This window comes from Meyerozyma guilliermondii, genomic scaffold (assembly GCF_000149425.1).
Source record: "Meyerozyma guilliermondii ATCC 6260 scaffold_1 genomic scaffold, whole genome shotgun sequence".
NCBI classification, from domain to species: Eukaryota; Fungi; Ascomycota; class Pichiomycetes; order Serinales; family Debaryomycetaceae; genus Meyerozyma; species Meyerozyma guilliermondii.
The window spans coordinates 1,288,074-1,308,691 of record NW_001809800.1 but is presented as its reverse complement, the minus strand read 5'-3'; the positions used below and the strand labels follow the sequence as shown (position 1 = coordinate 1,308,691).

The 20,618-nt window shown below is 43.8% G+C and overlaps 14 protein-coding genes across 14 annotated transcripts; 6 read left to right on the top strand and 8 right to left on the bottom strand. All coding sequences in view use genetic code 12, as the record gives it.

The window, feature by feature from the left end:
* Window positions 1-204: 204 nt before the first annotated feature.
* On the top strand, window positions 205-999 carry PGUG_00739 (uncharacterized protein; the record flags this gene model as incomplete). Its single annotated transcript, XM_001487312.1, has 1 exon — window positions 205-999. The coding sequence occupies one exon, from the start codon at window positions 205-207 to the stop codon at window positions 997-999; it is 795 nt and encodes a 264-aa protein (XP_001487362.2).
* A 1-nt stretch (window position 1,000) lies between these two features.
* PGUG_00738 (polynucleotide 3'-phosphatase) lies at window positions 1,001-1,756 on the bottom strand (the record flags this gene model as incomplete). The annotated part of the gene is made up of 1 exon (XM_001487311.1): window positions 1,001-1,756. One exon carries the CDS (start codon window positions 1,754-1,756, stop codon window positions 1,001-1,003), a length of 756 nt encoding a protein of 251 aa, XP_001487361.2.
* Window positions 1,757-1,813: 57 nt separating this feature from the next.
* PGUG_00737 (U4/U6-U5 snRNP complex subunit) lies at window positions 1,814-2,443 on the top strand (the record flags this gene model as incomplete). Its single annotated transcript, XM_001487310.1, has 1 exon — window positions 1,814-2,443. The coding sequence occupies one exon, from the start codon at window positions 1,814-1,816 to the stop codon at window positions 2,441-2,443; it is 630 nt and encodes a 209-aa protein (XP_001487360.2).
* A 236-nt stretch (window positions 2,444-2,679) lies between these two features.
* On the top strand, window positions 2,680-3,429 carry PGUG_00736 (uncharacterized protein; the record flags this gene model as incomplete). Its single annotated transcript, XM_001487309.1, has 1 exon — window positions 2,680-3,429. The coding sequence occupies one exon, from the start codon at window positions 2,680-2,682 to the stop codon at window positions 3,427-3,429; it is 750 nt and encodes a 249-aa protein (XP_001487359.2).
* Window positions 3,430-3,503: 74 nt separating this feature from the next.
* CPR3 (peptidylprolyl isomerase) lies at window positions 3,504-4,115 on the bottom strand (the record flags this gene model as incomplete). The annotated part of the gene is made up of 1 exon (XM_001487308.1): window positions 3,504-4,115. The coding sequence occupies one exon, from the start codon at window positions 4,113-4,115 to the stop codon at window positions 3,504-3,506; it is 612 nt and encodes a 203-aa protein (XP_001487358.1).
* Window positions 4,116-4,162: 47 nt separating this feature from the next.
* On the bottom strand, window positions 4,163-5,350 carry ENT3 (Ent3p; the record flags this gene model as incomplete). The annotated part of the gene is made up of 1 exon (XM_001487307.1): window positions 4,163-5,350. One exon carries the CDS (start codon window positions 5,348-5,350, stop codon window positions 4,163-4,165), a length of 1,188 nt encoding a protein of 395 aa, XP_001487357.2.
* A 541-nt stretch (window positions 5,351-5,891) lies between these two features.
* Window positions 5,892-6,323, bottom strand: PGUG_00733 (TRAPP subunit; the record flags this gene model as incomplete). The annotated part of the gene is made up of 1 exon (XM_001487306.1): window positions 5,892-6,323. One exon carries the CDS (start codon window positions 6,321-6,323, stop codon window positions 5,892-5,894), a length of 432 nt encoding a protein of 143 aa, XP_001487356.2.
* A 987-nt stretch (window positions 6,324-7,310) lies between these two features.
* On the bottom strand, window positions 7,311-10,949 carry SAC3 (Sac3p; the record flags this gene model as incomplete). Its single annotated transcript, XM_001487305.1, has 1 exon — window positions 7,311-10,949. One exon carries the CDS (start codon window positions 10,947-10,949, stop codon window positions 7,311-7,313), a length of 3,639 nt encoding a protein of 1,212 aa, XP_001487355.2.
* A 223-nt stretch (window positions 10,950-11,172) lies between these two features.
* Window positions 11,173-12,009, bottom strand: PGUG_00731 (S-adenosylmethionine-dependent methyltransferase; the record flags this gene model as incomplete). Its single annotated transcript, XM_001487304.1, has 1 exon — window positions 11,173-12,009. One exon carries the CDS (start codon window positions 12,007-12,009, stop codon window positions 11,173-11,175), a length of 837 nt encoding a protein of 278 aa, XP_001487354.2.
* A 54-nt stretch (window positions 12,010-12,063) lies between these two features.
* On the bottom strand, window positions 12,064-13,152 carry HOM2 (aspartate-semialdehyde dehydrogenase; the record flags this gene model as incomplete). The annotated part of the gene is made up of 1 exon (XM_001487303.1): window positions 12,064-13,152. One exon carries the CDS (start codon window positions 13,150-13,152, stop codon window positions 12,064-12,066), a length of 1,089 nt encoding a protein of 362 aa, XP_001487353.2.
* A 37-nt stretch (window positions 13,153-13,189) lies between these two features.
* POB3 (FACT complex subunit) lies at window positions 13,190-14,830 on the top strand (the record flags this gene model as incomplete). Its single annotated transcript, XM_001487302.1, has 1 exon — window positions 13,190-14,830. The coding sequence occupies one exon, from the start codon at window positions 13,190-13,192 to the stop codon at window positions 14,828-14,830; it is 1,641 nt and encodes a 546-aa protein (XP_001487352.2).
* Window positions 14,831-16,292: 1,462 nt separating this feature from the next.
* Window positions 16,293-17,909, top strand: ECM3 (putative ATPase; the record flags this gene model as incomplete). Its single annotated transcript, XM_001487301.1, has 1 exon — window positions 16,293-17,909. The coding sequence occupies one exon, from the start codon at window positions 16,293-16,295 to the stop codon at window positions 17,907-17,909; it is 1,617 nt and encodes a 538-aa protein (XP_001487351.2).
* Window positions 17,910-18,056: 147 nt separating this feature from the next.
* On the top strand, window positions 18,057-18,629 carry PGUG_00727 (uncharacterized protein; the record flags this gene model as incomplete). The annotated part of the gene is made up of 1 exon (XM_001487300.1): window positions 18,057-18,629. The coding sequence occupies one exon, from the start codon at window positions 18,057-18,059 to the stop codon at window positions 18,627-18,629; it is 573 nt and encodes a 190-aa protein (XP_001487350.1).
* A 26-nt stretch (window positions 18,630-18,655) lies between these two features.
* Window positions 18,656-20,479, bottom strand: PGUG_00726 (tRNA dihydrouridine synthase; the record flags this gene model as incomplete). The annotated part of the gene is made up of 1 exon (XM_001487299.1): window positions 18,656-20,479. The coding sequence occupies one exon, from the start codon at window positions 20,477-20,479 to the stop codon at window positions 18,656-18,658; it is 1,824 nt and encodes a 607-aa protein (XP_001487349.2).
* Window positions 20,480-20,618: the final 139 nt, after the last annotated feature.

Sequence of the window (20,618 nt, the reverse complement as noted above, 5' to 3'; positions counted from 1 at the left end):
AGAAGACAGTAACTATAAATTTCGAAAATTGACCAATTGACTCCAATGGTTTCTATTGGCGTTTATTGTTCTGCGCTGAATTAGTAGGTTTTTGTTATTTGCTTCCAAATCCTCTTTTTTGTGTGATCTTTCCTGTTCCTCCATCTTGAATCTTTACACCCGTGCACCCGTCTTACTTCCGGCATTGATCGGACCATTCGCTTCATGTTTCGAGCTACCAGATTAGCCAGAGCCATTCCCAGGCAATTTCGCCAGAGCGCTCGTCTGTATGCCCAGCAGGCAGGAGAGTCTGCACCTAAAGTCAGGTACCTTTTTTATGTTTCAATCTTGTCTACTGGAGTCTTGTGGGCAGCTACCACTCAAGTCAAAAGGCAGGACAAGACATTTGCCAGTGAAGCGGAGTTAAAGGCATATGAGGAACGCACTGGCTTGAAAATTCGTAGTAGGTTGATAGAAGGTGATAAAAGCTCGCATTATAGCTTCTATGTCATTCCTTATGTCCATCTAGACGAATCGGTTGAAAAGATCAAACTGCGCTTGGAGGCTTCTGGAAGACAAGTAAAAGTGATTGATCCTCAAGAACTTGTCAAGCAAGAGATCGAAGACGAAAGTAGGAGATACTCGTTCTTGCTTCAGGATTTGCAGGCCACAAACAAGCCATATCCAAAAGGTCTCATAACTGCGTTGATTAAGGAAGAAGTGCAATTGTTTTTGAACACGAGAAGCGGAACGTTTGACACCAACTTTTTAGTCAAAAACTATCCGCAGACCACTGATGAGGCGATCAAGTTTGAAAATGACATTGCTGATGTGGAAAAGTGTCTTGTGTTGCATTATGATATGCTCAACGAGCTCAAAAATGCAAAGGGTCCAGAAGCAACTCACAAGATGGAAAACGTCGTAGGATACTTCGAAACGGTAGACAAGGTGAAAACTATCGTTGCTCGCTCCGATGAAATGGACGATAAGTTGAAGGAGATCGTCCTCCAAGATATATAGATTAGACGGACGTCCAAAAGTCCTCCGGTACATAGAACTTTATGCCAATATTACTGGCGAATTGCTTGTCGCTGTCCAGGAAATCAGCTTTGCGGCCAGCAGCATCGCCGACGAAAAAGCTGTGGTCTTTATCAATTGTAGCACCTTGCGATGTGACATACTTTTCGAATGCCTCCCACATTCCGATTTGAGGTTTACGCATGGTTTCGTGAAGGTTTGAGCTGGATATCAGCTTTGCATTTGCTGGTTTTTTAGGAGATGCAAATACCATTATCTTCATTTGACTTTCGAGTGCTATCAATTGCTGCTGGATCAGGTTGACTTTTGTGCAAAAGTTGTGGTAAGATTTACTTTTGGGACCATTCCCTGCAACCACAGCACCCTGGTTGGTGAAAATGGCAATATTGTAGTCTTCTTGGTGGAGCAGTTTCAATTTGTGGGGTACGGTAGAGACAAACCATTGCCAATCATCTGCGCCACGAGCAAAACTCATGCCAGATTTGGTGGTGATCATGGTCCCATCTAAGTCAAATGCAGCTATTTTCAATGGTTTTTCTTCGAGAAAATTGGTTTTCGGTATATTTGTTATGAGATGAGTTCCTGTCACCTTCCATTGGAAGGGAAAACTATTACTAGTAAAACTTGTTGACAGTACGTTTTGACTTTTTTTTGATAGGTGTTGGTCATTTGCTGGCTTTGATACCTTGGGCTTTGGCTGAGCCCTTTTCCCTAACATAGAAAGCACATCTTTGGACATTTGTGTCGTGTATATATAATTTCAGCAAGTTGGTGCGATGCTCATTATTTACTTGGGATGGCAGACGATAATGAAAAAGTGTCTGTGGATCAGTATGGAAGAAAAAAGTGGGATATAGAAGCGTATGCTGCAGAATCGAAGCGTAGGAAGAAAAATAACGACAAAAAAGAGGTAGCTGGACCACGAATAGAAACAGATAAATCAGAATCATATTTAAATCATAGACAAGATGTATACCTTCAACTGACCAGGGCAGTTAACAAGTTTACTATTGTCAATCCCTTGGCTAACTACGGCAAACAGAAAAAGTTTGGTTTCTTATGTCCAATCTGTGATTTGAGTTATCGTGATAATTTGGGGTTGATTAACCATCTCAATTCACCTCAACATTTGAACAAAGTAAAGGCTGAAACAAAGTTCGAAGGTGACGAGGAGCGTCCCGAGATCGACGGAGTAAAGCGTGCTACTGTGGAGGAAGTAAGAGCTACAATTGAAAAGTTGGTTCAACAGCAACTTGCAGCCGATGAGCCGCAACAAACTCTTGAAGACAGAATAGAAAAAAGACGACAGTTTGAAGAAAAACAAGTGAAAAAGAGGCGAGATAAGCGTCGTGAAAGGAAGAGAAAGAAATCCGTTTCCGAAGACGACGAAATACTGGCAACTATGGGGTTTGGAAAGTTTGGGTGAGAAAGAGATTAGTAGGAAAATCAAAATTTCAAGCCAACACAATACAGGCCAACACAACTCACGGCCCACCCCAATACTACTCTGAGTAGATTCGGAGTCATTTCTTACTTATCAGCCATAATTAGCATACATAGACAACATATCTCCGACCCACTTGCCCTATGTGAGGGTGTTTGGGTTTACACGTCCGCCAATAAAAATAATTTCAAAAGAACGATTACCTACAACCATCAAACATGAGGTTTACCTTCAAGTCCCCCTTGGGAGCTTTGTTCAAGTTTAAGCCTGCGAAGTTCAATTACCAGTTGGAGCAAGATATACGCCAAAAGTTGGACTCTTTGTCTTCGGTCACCAAAATCTACACTAACCCTGACGGCACTCCTCGTGTACCCAGCGACCAAGAATTCAAGACTATTGCCGAACTTCAGAACTTATACTACCAGAGAAATCATTCTGAGTGGAACTTTATTCTCCCAGGAATCCCAAGAGAGCAATTGAACTTGTACAAAGATAATAGTCAGGACTTAAAGAACTTTCAATTTGTCACCAAAGATGCTGGAAAGATCATCGACAAGATACCATACAAAGACGACACCACTGGAGAATTAAAGTGGAAAATAGTGAGAGAAACAGAGAAGGCTGAGGGTTGGGAATTCCCTTACTTCTACTTGGTGTTGCCCATCTTTGCCTATGTGGCATACTCTAAATACACGGCTCTGATGCGCAGAAGAGAGCTCGATGGACCCGACTGGGCCGAAAAGGAGTTGCGTTTGAGAGCAATGGAAGACTACTTCCATGGAGACACCGAAAAGGCTAAGCAATTCTTGAGTGATGAGGGTAAGTCACAAAGAGAAATCAGAGACAGAGATGATTTGGTGGTGGCCAGAATCTTGGGTGGAGATTACGACAAGTTGGCCGAGTTGAAGAAGAAATTGCCCAAAGATGTGATTCCAAAACCGGAGGTGAACCCCAACTTGAAGATTTAGATCTAGCATCACTCAATGCATAAACTATGTAAAAGTGACCAATGTAACTATGTATAGTGTGGTCCACAAGAACCTTAGTCCTTGGCTTCACCGCAGTCCTCGATAACGACAGGAGCTCTGGTTTGACCACCGTTTGATCCAACACCTTCGATCTTCTTGACGGTGTCCATACCTTCAATAACCTCACCAAAAACTACATGCTTTCCATCCAACCATGGACATGGAACAGTGGTGATGAAAAATTGCGATCCATTGGTGTTGGGTCCGGCATTGGCCATACTCAACAAGCCAGGCTTGGTGTGTCTGATGTTGAAGTTTTCATCTTCAAATTTTTTACCGTAAATTGATTTTCCTCCGTAACCTTTTCCGGTCTCAAAATCTCCACCTTGCAACATGAAGCTTGGGATAACTCTGTGGAAAATAGAACCATTGTATCCGAAACCCTTTTCGCCAGTACACAAGGCTCTAAAGTTCTCGGCAGTTTTGGGAACAACATCGTCATATAATTCGAATTTGATTGGAGACTGAAGCTGGCCACCAATGGAAGGGGTGATGAACACTTTGGTTCTCAACACTCTGGAGGTGGTAGAGAAATGTCTAGCGGTAGATCCAATGGTTTTAAACATGATGAAAAGTTGGAGTTTGCGACGAAAATTGAGACTATATGTAGTGCGGGTGCGAGCCATTACTGGCTAAAAAGTACTGCTACAGAAACATACTTTAGATACATAATTTAAAAGCTAAGTAAGTCTATCTCGCCATTGTTGGACAGTGTCTGGTTTGGATTTGGCTTGCTGGTGCTCGATGAAAAATCTCCAAAACTATCTTCTTGCGATGGTTTTGGAGGTGGGGTGGGTTTGGCGGAGTTTGTCGATGTCTTTGGCTTTGCAGATTTTGCAGTGGAAAACAACGAGGAAAATGCATCATTGTTCGTTTTAGGGACGGAAATGGGCGCCGCAGACGACGACGACGACGTGCCGTTGTAATTTGGCTGTTGCTGTGCTGCAGAACCACCCATGTTGAAATTGGCTTGTGACCCTCCAAAACCCATGGGCTGTTGGGGGTGTGTATTGTAAAGATCGGCCAAGTTTGAAATGTTCAGTTTTGGCTGCGAAGGTGCAGCTTGGAAATCATCAAACTCATCGTCATCATCATCGTTACCTCCAGCCGTACCAGAGGGTGCAGCATTTGCTGATGTAGATGTAGATCCGCCCAAAAGGTCTCCCAACAAGTCGGGAGATGGCTCCTTGGGTTGGTGTTTTGCCGTAGCGTTGACCTTTGAAGGACTGGTGGTGGGCTTGCTAGCGGCATTTGAAGCGGCCGACGTACCAACTTCGTATTCTTCAAAGTTGTCGTTATCTCCGTTTGTGAATCCGGCGGCGGAATCCTCGTACCGTTCGCCGTACACTCCACCGTCGCCGTACACACGGTTGGTAAAGTCATCATCGGCACCGTAGCTGGGGCCGGTGGTAATAGACGAAGCTCCACCAAATGCCGCCGATGAAACACCGCCGAACTTCTTGGCGTTAGCACGAGCCTTCTTACGCTCGGCACGGACTTGGGCATCGTCATTGATAAAGTTCACCAAATTCTTGGCCCTGTTGCGAACGTTGATACCTTGATCGCGGCCCTTGGAATCAATATAATGGAACAGTTTGAGCATTTGTATGATCGAAACGTTCGAGCGCACATCGTCAATGAGTCTCTCCGACCCGTTTTTGATCAAATAGTCGAGCAACTGGAGCGACTTGTAAATTTGACGCCATTCATTGGCGGCTTTTTCGGTAAATCTTCGAAAAATGAACGAGATGATTTCTTCTCTTTCACGATAGTTATAGGTGCCGCTGGCGATCTGGGCCATTAGAGTCGATGGTGCACCCCATGGTTCGTTATTGGTGGCTTCCCGGACCTTTGCCTCCATTTCCGTCAAGTTCAAGGCGACTGAGTTAGTTATCAAAAGTTGCTTAAAGTAGACTAAAAGTCTGACCACGTACCATTCTGTGCTTTCCGAACATACGCCTTCACCTCGTACAAGTTGAGGTTCTTGGCTGCGTCTTTAAGGAGATCCATGGTGTTGGCAACAATCAACAGACGATGTTGAAATTGAGGAGGTTTCGTGTTTGTGCAGGACAAATTTTCAGTCTAACAAACAGACGAAGAAGCAGAGACTAAATGACGAAAAAGGTGTGGTCCTATAACTTAAAGAGATGTTTGGAGTCGTTGAAGATGCTATCGAATACCTGATTAATTTGTTTGTGAATAAATGCCGATATGCTATAAATAATTTCAGTGCAGGTGAATCAGAGACAAAGATTAGAATTGACTAAAAGTTCAGCTGGACAAAAACCTTCATTTCCGAATCCAGAGACGTGCTTCCGACTCAGGGAGCCGGTGTCTTCATTGGACGAGTTGAAAAGTCTAACTTCAATTAATCAGAGCTTGCTGTCGCTTTCAGTAGCCAGCTACATCGAAGAGCTAACAGCTTGCAAATACTTGTCCGTCTCACTAATAAACATGCCTCCAATCTTCTGACTTTTCATCTCTACTGGACTCAACCCATTATATACTACCCATTTTAGATAGTGACTTGTGTAAAGTTCATGTAAAACCCCTTGAAGATTGTCCACTTCCAAGCCAGAAACAAGTATAAATCGCAAGCCGGTAGCCAGCTCCATCATATGTACTCGCATTCCGCCGGTGGCAAACGATTTCATGCTGTTGGAAAATGACTCCGAATCACCGAGTTTCGATGCGATGTTTTTCAAAGAATACAAGATCCCGAAAAGCAACTTGGACGTATCAGAATCATTATTCTTGTTTATTGTGCCTTCGACATAATCACGGCTATAAATGCATTCACAATGGCGGTCATAAATGTAGAATGAGTGAATCATGGCCAACAATTTCCACGCGGCGTGAATACTCACCACCTACTGTGTCAGCGCTGACAAACATTGACTCAGCGCGCCAGCCGTGAGTCACGACTCATGGATCACGTGTAACCCCGTGTCGGAACTGCCGTATCGGCAATACAACCCCACAGTTCCAAGACCCTGAATTCCACCACAATTTGCCGAATAATAGGTTTTTCCGATGTTTGTGGAGGGTTCTGTGGAGTGAGGATCCACAATTGCCCTGAAAAACCAAAATAAAAGTCTCTGCAGGGCATCGAGCCACCACACTCCACACTGTTACTGTGGTGGTTACACGTGCACACAGGTGCGCACGATGAGTCAGGTGGAAAAGTATATAAGCAGATCTTGCAGCCGTGTTTTTCACATCGAAGAATTATCTCATAGAAACAACTTTAACGTTTCAGTTGTTTATATCAGTATTTGAACACCAGATAGTCGCAAATACTTGTTTACATCGCGAATACCATCATAAATCTTTGAGGTGGTTATTGCTGCAAATTTCAATTTACATCTCCGAACAAACCGATCACTATGTTTCAAGATTATTGTGAAGCTCATGGACGCCCAGTGGTGGAAAACTCGCTTTACTGTTGTGAAGAATGTCGAATGCAAGATGAAGTGAATTCCATGCCACAGCTGCCTATGGAAACTTATCAAGAAGAACCATTTCTTTACGAATGCTTATTTTGTCTGCATCCTCACGGACCTTCTAGCCCATGCAACGCGGCCTATTCCTATACCAATGAACCCGAACCCTTGCTGATACTGGAAAACCTCAGTTTTGTTCCCAAGTCATATGAACCCATAGGGCAAAGTTCACCGAATGAACATCTCTTACTTGCAAATTACCAAAAGTGGTTATCCACGGTAAGAAATTAATGTTCAATGATGATATGGGTTAACGGTTTAGGATATTTATAGATAAATTAATATAATGATGCATGATATTGAAACGTAGATGCTAATTTAATGTTTGTACTTGTTGCGAACTGACGCTGTTAAATCTCGTAATTGTTGCAAGCTCCTTCCATTGGGCTTGGTGAATGTTTTGCCTGGAGTAGCTATAGGTGTACTCTCCTCCATCACGCCTTGACCAAACCCTGTCAAGCGAGACATATTCATAAATGTGGTTTGATCTTGTGCAATGCTCGAGTGGACCGATGCGGACACCGGCTCGGTATTGGTTTTTTTAAGGTGATTGGACAAATAATCGTACTTTCTCGCTTCATGAGCCGTTTGTATAAGGCTCTGTTCTTGCTCCTTAAATGTATCATTGATGGCACTTAAATTAACACTTCGATTATTGTTTGCTTGTGCTGTCTTGCGTATACCTCTACTAGTGAGACTGCCATCAAAAGATTGAGCCATAGTGTCAAACCCACGTATCAACGCAGCATTGACATCAACGTCGGTAGCTGTCATGTCACAAAGGACAATGTTGGATATGTTGGTAAGCTGCTTCCATTTTGAAAGTTGCAATATTGTTTCAACTTTATCGATAGTAATTCCATTTTCTCCAGCATCCCAAAACAAGATCAATAGTTGTGTTTTGTAGTAAGCATGCTTGTCGACCAATTGAATAATCTTGGTGAGTGTCCTTGCATCAGCCTCAAGTTTTTGAAGTATATCCATTCCGTACAGGTCAAGTTGGTTCGACGTAACCAAACCACATTCAAACAAGATAAATGATGCATTCAGGAAAAACGTCTTTGTCAAGTAGTCATTTCCAGGTAGACTTGTCACCTCCAAGTTGAACCTTTTCGCTTTCACCTCCTTCTCGTAGACCAACTTTTCTCTATTGAGGCTCAATTCCAACTTGGTATTGAGCCATTTAGAGTATGGTGACATCCAGTCTTTGACTACTATGAGAAATTTCAACGAAACCGGGCCCGTATGCAGCCGCAATTTAGAGGAGCACTGTCTAGCAAATTCTGACCAGTTTATGGGTTGCCAAAGTTCTTTTATCACCTCACGTCTCTCGCCAATGTTTTCCACGGTACGATCTGATTCCATAGTACGTCTTTTGACAAATGATGAGGAAATTGATTGCAAACTAGAGTTCGCAGAAGTCCTTTTTCTGATGGGTTTGTGGAAGTTTGACTGGTTGAGTTCATGTAACCGACTCCGCTTTCTCTGAAACTCTTGAGATATCTGATGCACCCTGTTAACAATCTTGCGCAGCATCTTTTTCTTCAATATTTTGTGATAGTACTCGTCCGCTTTACTGGCAAGAATCCTTTGGTATATGACCTCCGATAGAAAAGCATCGAAAAGTTCTTTGGATAAAGAAGACACTATTTGCTCTCGTGCTCGATTGTGACGCTCGCGGTTGACGAATGCTGGCAAAGATGAAAGTAATTCACTTTCGATGCATTTTTGAATGAGCACATCGGTAATCTGTCTGGAAGCTTCAGCAAACAGTTTGTGTTCAATGAGTTTAGATGGTGACACCCGTTGGGTTATATTTCCAGATGTTGATTCGGGCTTTTTCTCTGATGGTGTCGGGAGTGTTGGGGTCAAGTTTGTTTGAGAAGAGCCCAGACCAAAACCAAAGTTGAGTTTCAGTTCCTGGAGTGGTTTAAAGACGGTCTCTGTAGGTTTTGGAGGAACAACTTCTGGCTTGTTTTCGGCTGCTTTGTTGGAGTTGGACAATGGAGTCTCTACCACCTTCTTCTCTGTAGTTGTACTTGTACCAAACTGAAATGACTTTTTCACTTCACTCTTAGTATCAGTGTTGGTGTTACTGCCGAATGAAAATGCAGATTTGTTAAGGTCGACATTGGTCCCACCCTTACTCAAAAAGTCTGCCAATGAACCTGCCTTTGGCTCTGGCTCAGCTAAAGAAGGAATAGGTTGAGCTGACGGTGGAGGTATGGTCGACTTAACGATTATCTGCTGGGCACTGTTCTTCAAGTTCAAAGAGACATTTGGCTTACCCAGATTTATCACGTCTTTGAGCTCTCCTGATAACTTGCTATTGAGCTGTGGTGAATAAGCTTGTGGCTGTTTTGCTTTATCATGAATAGAATTCAATTTGTATGTCAGTTCCAACTTTTCACGATTAAACAAATCCAACACCCTTTCTCCATCTACTTCCTTGACATCGATGTCAAAGTGCTGGACAAACTTTTCAAGGGTTTCGAATGAGTGAAACCCGAGCATTTCGGACAACAGATTAACCGAACATGGTTTACCTTTCGAATGAAAAGCTCTTGAAATCGCCTTTAAGGCATAGAACCGTATGGTGTTGAAATGGGTTTCAAGCAAGCAAGACATCAAATATGGGACCTGAGGGTTGTAAACCAACCGGAAAAACTCTCTATATAGATTCAAGGCTCCCACAGAATTTTTATAGCCTCTCTCAACGATGTTGGACTGAGAAATTATATTTCGAAACATCAAAGCCAACTGTATCTGAGAGTCCTTCATCAATTCTTGGGGCAATCTTTGAAGCTCACGGTCGAGTTCCGGGTCACGAATATGACTCAATAGATAATAAGCACGAAATTCGGCTTCGTTGGGGGCTTTACCTCCTTGGTTCCTCACATCTTGATATATTTCCATGAGGGTCTGAAGAGCCTTGTTGAATTGTTCCAATTCCTGTTGTTGAGAATATTCCATGTCGCTTCCAGCCATGATATGAAGCGAAACAAGGTGTATACGAACAATTTTTTCGTTACAATCAATCGCTTCGGGGCCAAAATAGTTCTGGTATGTGAAGTCCTGTCTGATCGACCGGGTTCTATCCCATATAAATGGATGGGCAGCAGGCAATTGGGGAAGAATTTCATCGACCAAATAGTCTAATGTGCTCTTAAGAACCTGAGGAGGTCTGACTTCGGACGGAAGTGGAGGTGGTTGTCCAGCGGCAGGTCTTGAAAATGCCTTCACGGCTCGAGACCGCGATATTTTATTGGTGACAGGATCACGTTCCAATGATTGAACATTGTTTTCGAGAGCACGTCTCACTCTCTCGAAAACTGGGCACATATCTTGACATGTGCCTCGGAAAGAAATGGCATCGTTCAAGTCTTTTCTTGTGTTTTCTGCATCGACGAGTCCAGCAAGTTCCATATGCTTTCTTTCTACTTCACGCATTGCCTGAAGTTCTTCGTATAGTCCTTGGTAATCTTGTCCATTGCTCTTCAGCTCCATCTCGAGCATCTTTTGCTGGTTGTCTTCGTCCCATTTGTCTTGAACAAATGGTGGTGCACTAAGCACTTTTTGCTGGGGAAGTAGATATTTGGGTTTCGGTCGAGGGGTCCTTGTCTGTTTCTTATACCCAAGGGAGGTCGGGTCTGCGACAATGGGCCCGGTTTCTGCTATTTCTGACGGGGAAAACCCATCGGTGCCTCTCACTGGCTTATGTTGACCACCATTCGTATTTCGTTTATCGTCACGATTTCGCCTTCGATCTGGTCTTCGGTTCGTATCGCCATTGGCACTACTAGTGTTTGTTTGAGGCTTGTGTTGGCTAAATGTGGTGTTGTTGGCGGGTAGGTTGTTGTTGGTCGTTCCAGCTCTGGCACCAGGTTTGCGTTTCTGGCGCCGATCGGAGCCATTCAGTCTCTTATCTGGGCCACTATTAGGTCCAGGAACCGACATCGACTGGAATATGGGCTCAATATGTCACCTTCATATACACCACCAGTGCTTGAAATGATAGTCGTAGTTGCAATCACTAAATTTTCAGCGCGCACCGATAAAGTGAGAAGTGAGAGAGGATAGAGCCGAACATTTCTGCATTGCGTAGAAGTCAATTGGGGGTGGTTGTTTCTTTGTTATTTCTTTGGGATAATGGCATCTATTAAGTCGTAATATCATGAATTCATTGAGTGATACAGTATATTGCAAATCCACGTTGGAGCTTTTCACTCAAGAGCGAGGTGGGCACCGAATATACACACAAATTAGAGTCAAGAAAACACTCCAATAACATCTCGATGATAGACTCGTCTCGCAATTGCACACCCACTACGGCAACAGTATATGGTCCCAATATTTCAGCAACTGAATGAACAAAATAAGGGATTAGGTACTCGTTATAGATGGTATCGCTTGCCAAGATTAGGTGTGGAAATGTATTTAAGACTGGATTGAGCACCAGCAAGGCGTTTCTACCTTCCCAGTCGTACTCCATAAACCGGATACTTGGTGTTGAACCTCCAAAATTTGGTACTAGTGCTGGTGTGTCTACGTCTAGAAATGTAACCTTACCCTGAACATTCTCCTCAGTATTGAGCCTCAGAAGCCGACAGAGGTGTTTTTGGTGGTCAGTAGCAATATATGTAGAAGATAATGGCCCTAGAACCGACGCCAAGATGCCTGAAGACCCAGCTCCAAGCTCCAAAATAGTAGGTTTTTTGTCTAGCAAAAACTTCAATGGACACTTGGGGTCGCCTAAAAGCCAATCTGCCAAGTAAATTGAGGTCTGCCAACATACGTAGCCGGTCGAGGATGGTTGTTTCAGCGAGTTAAATGCTGAAAGTGACTGTTTGATAATCAAGTCGATGCCAGTCTTCTCTAGAGTAACGGTAATATTGTCACTACTTCGATCCACATAGCCTAGATGGTGTTCTTCAGAAGGTGCTCTTGTGGTATAGAGGTCAAACAAATGGTCGTCGATGTTCTCTGAAGTGACTTTCTCGAGAACATCTTGGAGCATGAAAGCGATGAGATGAGATTTGAGACTGAATACAAGATTTATTATGTCTATAATTTAGATAACATTTTTGGCCTTCAAGATCTCAGCAATCAAGATACCTGCTCCAGCAGCTCCAATGACAGTGTTATGTGACAACACCACCATTTTAAAGTCGAGCACAGGGTCTTCTCTCACACGGCCTACGGTGACACCATAACCAGCATCTCTGTTCCTGTCCAATCTTGGTTGTGGGCGATCTGGCTCCTCGAGGACATGGATAGTCTGTTTGGGAGCTGAGTAGCATCCCAATTTCCTGGCGTCACACACATATTCTGATAATGTCTTCTTGACTTCTTCGACACTTGGAGGTGGTCTCTGTGCGAAACGAAGAGAAATGCATTCGGTGTGTCCATCAGAAACAGCCACTCTGTTACATTGGGCGCTGACCTTCATTTTGTCTGCAGACAAAGGCACAAATGTGTCTCCCTTGTCATTAATGTTTCCCAAAATCTTCTTGGTTTCCCACTCCATCTTGTCCTCCTCTCCAGAGATGTATGGCACGATATTGTCCAACACATCAATTCCAGATACACCGGGCGAGAATCCAGCACCAGAAATTGCTTGCAATGTGGTAGCAGTCAACAAGTCAATTGGACCATATTTCTCCACCAAGGGCTTTAATGGAGCTACCAATCCAGCGGTAGAACAGTTGGAGATACACACAAGAAGACCGGCTTTCTTCTCTCCTGCTTCTCTGGCCTTCTTGACCTTGTTCTCCACCACAGATAAATGCTCAGGGTTGACGATAGGCACTATAAGTGGAACATCTGGTTCCCGTCTGTAGTTCTTGGCATTGGAGATCACTGCCAAACCAGCTTCAACAAACTCCTTCTCGATGGCACCAGCGTAGTCCGAATCGAGTCCAGAAAAAACAACGTCACAGTGGGCAAAGTTCTCTGCCTTACACTCGGTCACAACTATCGATTTGGCATTTTCTGGCATCAAATCGGTCTGTTTCCATGACACCGCTTCCAGGTATTTTTTGCCCGCAGACCTTGAAGAAGCTCCCAAAGCTGCAATTTCGAAATCAGGATGGTCAGCCAAAAGTAAAATGAATCTTTGGCCCACCGAACCTGTCGCTCCTAAAACTCCGGCTTTTTTCATGATGAATGTTCTTCGTATTTTCCATCTGACTCACTGAATGTGCGACCAACGGCCCGTTTGCTTATGTCAGCGAGTCCCACTCTCATTTCGCATTTTTGCAGCGCAAGAAGCGAACGCGTTGTACACCACCATGGTTAACATTGACTTTGAAAAGATCTATCTTAACCAGTCCAAGCAGAGTGGCCGGATGCGTGTCGCCGATCTGGGTCTTGGATGGAAGGCGTCTGGAGAAGCAAAAGAGCCATTTCTCTTGCCTACTGAAGAGATGCTTTCGACGATTTGGTCGAGAGGATGTCGAGGCTATGAGCTCAGAGTGCAAACTAAGAACAAGGGAGTCATCCTGTTGGATGGATTTGCCGTGGAAGACTATGCTCAATTGAAACAGGAGATGCAGCGCAATTTTCTGCTTAATTTAGAGCACCGTGAACACTCTTTACGTGGGTGGAATTGGGGAAAATCCGACTTTGCAAGAAACGAATTGGTGTTCCAAGTCAACAACAAGCCAGCGTTTGAGCTTCCATACGCCGATATCAGCAATGCGAATCTTACCGGAAAAAATGAAGTGGCGGTTGAGATGAATTTGGATTCTGGTAAGGCTGGTGACGAGTTGGTGGAAATGCGGTTTTACATTCCTGGCATGGTCGAGAACGAGGAAAAGAAGGACGAAAAAGACGAAGCCGAAACAGCTGTGTCTACAGAAACCCAGGCATCAGTGTTCTACGAACAACTTAAAGACAGGGCCAATATTGGCCAAGTGGCAGGTGAAGCGATTGTATCTTTCTCTGACGTGCTCTTCTTGACACCTCGTGGTCGTTATGATATCGACATGTACCCTGGCTCGTTGCGTTTGAGAGGAAAGACATATGACTACAAGATCCAGTACAAACAGATCGAGCGGATCTTCTCGCTTCCTAAACCTGATGATACTCACCAGTTGATGGTGTTACAAATAGATCCTCCATTGAGGCAAGGTCAAACCAGATATCCATTCCTTGTGATGCAGTTTGCCAAGGAGGAGGAAATTGAAGTCGAATTGAACGTCTCGGATGAAGACTATGAAAAGTATAAAGAAAGGCTCAAAAGATCATACGATGCCCAGACTTATTTGGTGATGTCACACTGTTTCAAAGGATTGAGTGAGCGTCGTGTTATAGTTCCCGGCTCGTTCCAGTCTCGCTTTGCTCAACCAGGTGTATCATGTTCGCTCAAAGCATCAGAGGGTTACTTGTACCCTCTTGAGCGGTGTTTCCTCTTTGTCACAAAACCAACGATCTACATTCCATTTTCAGAGGTTCTGTCCGTTTCAATGTCAAGAACTGGAACTGGGGGTGTTACATCACGTACCTTCGATCTTGAAGTTACCCTCAAGGGAAGTGGATCGCATGTGTTTGCTAATATAGAAAAGGAGGAACAAGAGACAATTGAAAACTATTGTACGCTGAAGGGATTAAAGGTTCAAAATGAGGAGAAAATTGCCAAGGCCATGATAGCCAAGGCCATCAATGAAGCCGATGAAGATGTAGACATGGGCAGTGCAGATTCCGAGAGTGAAGATGGAGACTTCGATGCTCAAAGTGAGAGTGATGTGGCCGAAGAATTCGATTCTGAAGCGTCGGCGTCCGATTCTGGAGCTGACGACGATGATGAACCACCAAAGAAGAAAGTCAAAGAAGAATGAACTAGTATCCAACAATACGATACATTGTGTAGAATAGATTTTGGGCAAGCGACTTACATAATTGAAACAATAGGCGTGCGTGGGACAGTAGATCTCAGCCAAGATAAAGTACGAATACTCATTTACTATAATCTCCTCATCGAGTAAAAGCTCTGCTGAGCCTGGTAGAGAGGAACGACACTCCTCTTTGAATTGTACCCCTTAATTTCTTCAGGCTTCCCACGCTTAAACGTTCCATGCCGTTGGGCTGCATGAGCCCACTTACATTTCCTATTTAAGTAAAGAACCAGCGATATGCATTATGACGTGCAGGAAGATGCGTATCAGGGGAAGTATACGTGATGGCTGGTGTCCACGCGTCTACTATATTAAAGGTCTATTCTGCCCTTTTTAAGTCCTTTGGTACTATTTATACTCCTACAAGTTCATTCCTTAGGAACAATATTCATTTTGATTTACAGAGGCAGTGTGTATAAAGGCTTCTAATTATAGGATTGCTGCGAAAAATTGCTGTTTGACAAAAGTTTTGAAATTGATACGAAATATTATGGAGTTGGAATCGGTTCTCCAAGACTATATAGTCTACTCGGATGCCACTGAATCCGAAACATCTGCTTTATCGAGCCCGGTTATACCTGAAAGGTCGCCTGCTAGACTCAAAAAGGCCGCCGCTGCTTCTCCCATTTATAGCAGTCCTTCTACAAACGGCTCGTTTGAGGACGCCATGTCTTCGAGCCATTCGTGGAACAACAGTCCTGGGTCCTTCAATGACTCGATTTTCTCCGATGTGCCCACAAAAGATCCGGTAGAATTGGATGAGTTCGGGTTAGATCTCAGTGAAATTGACGATATAGTTGCACTCCTTGATGAGATCGAAATAGCAACTCCATCCACAAATCTGAAAATCATCCACAATGTTGACGAGAGGGTCCATATAGTGGCCATGTCCAGTGGGATTGACCCCATTGAAACCTAGGTGCATTTTTTTACGTTCATGACTTTCATTCCGTTCTATTCTTTCTTAACGCCGGAGGCTAATAGGTACCGCCAGGCGAACAATTGATACCCATATTAAATAAACTAATTATTTCCAACTTGTAAGCAATCGCAAGCAATCGACTGTGGGTCCATAGAGACCATCTATAGTTTATCAAAGTATGATCAGTCTTATCAATTCCCCTGTTCGTTGCTCTTCAAAGTGCAGGTTCCAGTGGCTGCGAAGTGTGATTTGCAAAATTGTCAAATTTTTCAAAAATTATGAATTCTCAGATAACCCGCCGTACTCCGTACCTGTGCAAAGCTTCGTAATTACACCCATCGCCATTTGATACCGTACTAGTCCATAAGCACCGGCGCTTAATAGAATGCCGGCACCTGCATATATCGATGCGTCAAAAATCATCTCCGCGATCCCGAAAATTCAGCCTTTTACGTTAATGGTTCGCCAACATTAATTTTCGCCATGTCTATTCCTTTTGGAACGGTCCTATATGCGGCAGTGAAGCCCATATTCAAAATATACGCTATCATAGGGTTGGGATGTTTCCTTGCCCGCAGAAATATTCTTTCTGTCAGTACATGTCGTGATATCAGTGACGCAATCGTCACCGCTATTATGCCATGTTTGATCTTCAATAACGTGGTGACCAACCTAAAGTCATCGGATATCAAAAACTTGGGCATAATCTTCTTCTCAGGAACCTTGCTCTTTGCAATAGGTGTATCATTAGCAGCATCAATTGGATTCTTAACTAAGCTGCCAAAGAGATGGCTTGGAGGGTTGCTATCTGTGGGACTCTTCCCCAACATTTCTGATTTACCTATTGCATATCTACAAACCATGGGAAAGACAGGAACTATCTTTACCCCTAGCGAGGTGGACAAGGGAGTCGCCTACGTTATCATTTTCTTAGCATCTCAAGTGTTGTATCAATTTTGCTTTGGTCTTTATCGTCTCATAAGCTGGGATTTCAGGGAAGAATTACGTCCCAAGGACGAAGATGACGAGGTGAAGGTACCAACTACTCCCTCTCCTCCTATAGGTAACCGCAGTGAAAATGCTCTTGAGAACGAACCGTCCGATCATGCTTCCACCCAAAGCAAAGAAGATCAACTGTCTCTGAATTCTTCTTCCCTCAGTTCAATTCAATCCGAAGAAGATGGCGATGACGATCTTCAACCACCTACAACTAGCCAGAATCTGGCTCCAGTTTATATCTACTCCAAAGCGTCGTCTAGCTCCAGTAGATCAAGAGCCCCACGCCGCAGATCTAGAGGCAGTTCAGGTGCCGCCATGACAAAGCTCGACCTGATCTCGTCGATGTCACGGGCCACCGAGTTGCGGCACTTACCGTCTCAGGGCATGACGGATGTGATCAACGAGTACTCAGAGTACGAGGGATTGCGAAGCAATGAGCTCCGTCGAACTGTGTCGGTGACTACCGATGTGGCTGCGGAACCCGTCGAAGACGACGAGGGGAAGAAGAAAACTATACGAAAACAAGTTATTCAGTTCTTACGCAACTTCTTGGCCCCAAACTCGGTGTCATTGATCGTATCGATTGCGATTGCCATGTCACCTCCATTAAAAGCATTATTTGTCAAATCTGCATTTTCCATGAAAGATGCCCCAGACCATCAACCACCCCTTTCATTTTTCATCGACATCGCCAGCTATATTGGTGCTGCATCGGTTCCTCTAGGACTTCTTTTACTTGGTGCTACTATTTATCGTCTTGAGGTGAAAAAAATGCCACCAGGGTTTTGGAAAACAGCGGTAAGTGTCACTGCAGCAAGATTAATAATTCTTCCCATAATTGGAGTGGGTTTGACCACCGGGTTCTACAAAGGCGGCTGGTACGGCGACGATAAACTTATTAGATTCGTCAGTGTACTCGAATATGGCTTGCCCAGCGCTACAGCTTTAGTATATTTCACTGCATTCTACACAGATCCTCACCTGGACGACCACCTACAAATGGATTGTTTGGCGGTATGCCTCATAGCACAGTACCTGATTTTATTCATCACATTGCCGTTTTTAGTGGTTTTCACCATCAAAGTGTCATTGAACATGTGAAACTGCAACATTCTCCGCTCGTGGTTTTTAGCAATCGTTAGTCCGCTGCTGTAGGAACCACGCATCATACCTGCACACAGCCGTGTCAGATGATTGCTAAGGAACACACGATCACATAAATAATTGAAAGCATTTTATAGTTCAACAATGGCTTTATATTATAACTTGGTGTTCGGCTTGCTCGTAATTGAGATGAGCTTCTTCACGGTGCTCTCCTTACCATACCCTAGAAAGGTAAGAAAGAGCGTGTTGTCAACGGTGTCAGCTCCGTTCCGAAATGAACAATTTCAAGTTGCTATAAAATGTATTCTTGGGTTCGTTTTGGTGTTGTTTATCGATTCAGTAAACAAGGTGTGGACGGTTACCACTGAATTGCACGCAACCTCGCCTGGTGGCCACACCGGTTCTGTTACTGGAGTAATTAATGATCGTTCCGACGTCCAAGCTAGACGGTTTTACGCCCAAAGAAACATGTATCTTTGTGGCTTCACGTTGTTCTTGACTCTTATTTTGACAAGAACCTACTCTTTGGTGACCGAGTTAATTGACACCAAGGACAAATTAGACGGTGCCAAAACCAATGGAGCTAGTTCGCCAGAACTTGAAAAACTCAAGAAAGAATTGAAACAGAAGGACGAAGACTTGGAGATTTTGAAGGACCAGGCTACTTCATTGTCCAAGGACTACGATACTGGTTCTGTTGCGCAAAGAAAAGCATGAATATTTACTTTATATGAATGCTGTATTTATCCACTTTCGTAGGCATTACTCTTATGTTTGGGAATAAATGTGAAATTGTCTCCAGTCTTACCGTAGAACATCTCGGTAATCTTGATCCAGTCCTTGTAGTCTGTAGATCCCAATAATGTCTCGAGCTCGTTACGTCCGCGCCATTGTGGTGGCCTTTGGTTGATCTTTGGTGGTAATCTCTCCAAGATGCCCACAGGAATATACCGATGGGTGAAACTCAAAAACTCACACATGAAACGTCTAGATAATCCAACGCCATATTCGTCTGATCCCCAATGCTCAAGAGAGAAATCGGCAAACTTCCGGAGAATATCAAGTCTTTCAGTTGCAGACTTATCAAGATATTGCTGAGCTTCTACCTCTTCAAATATCCACGGTTTGATCAATGCTCCTCTTGCAACCATAACCGAATCTACCCCTTCCGTATTCACAGCATTATACCAGTCTTCATGGGTGAAAACATCTCCATTTCCAACAAAGTTGGTTCTGTTCGTTTCACTCGATTCTTTATCTTCTTCCTTCTTATTGTTCCACTCAGTAACGACCGCTCCAACTTCTTTAATATATTCCCAGTCGGCATCCTTGGTATACCGCTGTTGCCTCGACCTGCCATGCAATGTAATGGCAGCGACATCATTTTCCGCCAACACTCTTTCAACCAAAGATTTAGCAGTATTCTTATTGTCTTTTGTACCGGTTCTGATCTTCACTGTAACAGGAATGTCACCAGAACTAGCATTCATACCCTTCAAAATACGCAATAATCTAGCAGGTTGTTCCATCAATGCTGAGCCTTGTCCTTGACGGTAAAGCAAGTCAATTGGACATCCACAGTTCAAATTGAGTTCCGACACATGGGTCGTCTCCTTGTAGATAACTTCAGCAGCTTTGGCAGCAGCCCAATGCTTGGATGTAGCAATTTGGACGCCAAAACCAGGGTATTCACTGCTGTGTGCTTTTGGAAGTGCCCATTCGGAGTTGGTAGCTTGAAGCAATGGAAGCGAAAGAGCCATTTCTGAATAGGTCACATCCGCACCTAGCGTCTTCATGAGCCTACGATATGGCAAGTTTCCAACTGTAGTCAAGGGAGAAACAATCTTTGCCCCTCTCAAATCGAGCTTCTTCTTTTCGGCAATCTTGAACGGCGCCTCAACGTAACTAGCATTATTTTCCTTGGCTTCTTCCCTTTTAGCAATATTCTCATCGCTTTGAACTTGCAGGTCCAAGTACTTGATAACGTTGTCTGACACCTCAAACAAATACTTTTTCTTCTGTAGCGCAAGTTTGGCTTCGGTGGAAATCTTGTTCACTTCTCCTTGACCACTGGAAGCGTAAGCATCTATTTGACTTTGGTCTCTCTTGAGTTTCCCATCTTCATAATGAGAGTTGAGCCATCTACATTTCAAGCCAGCTGGACAATATCCAATTGACTTGAATACTGGACATACACCGTCGATATCTGGTGCTTTTGCTGCCAAGTAGGTGGTCACATCATGGGTACTTCTACAATGTTCTGGTCCAAAACGACAAGTTCCCGGGTTGCTTGGATCCAATAAACTAGAACAAAGCCTCACTTCCTCATGTTGCTGTCTCATATCTCTCTTTTTGTTCTGTCCCCGCTTCTTTTTCTTTCCTTTTTCCTCACCGTTACGATCTCCTGCTTCGGCATCGTCATCGTTGACGTAACGATCATCGGCTGGAACTGAAGGGTTTTCGACTATAAACTCCGGTTTAATAGGCGCTATACCCTTGTCATACTTGATTCTCTTCGACTCAACTGTATCGTCCTCCAAAGCACGTTTTTCAGTTTCTGTGGTCATCGGCGAGTTTTACCAAGTGAGATCGAATTTTGGTTCCTGCAACCGGTGCGATGCTCATCGGCAAGTATAAGAGTAGCAAATAGTCCCGAAAAGCAAAAACACGGTAAGCCAATCAGTGAAAAAACAGTGATTGATAGGA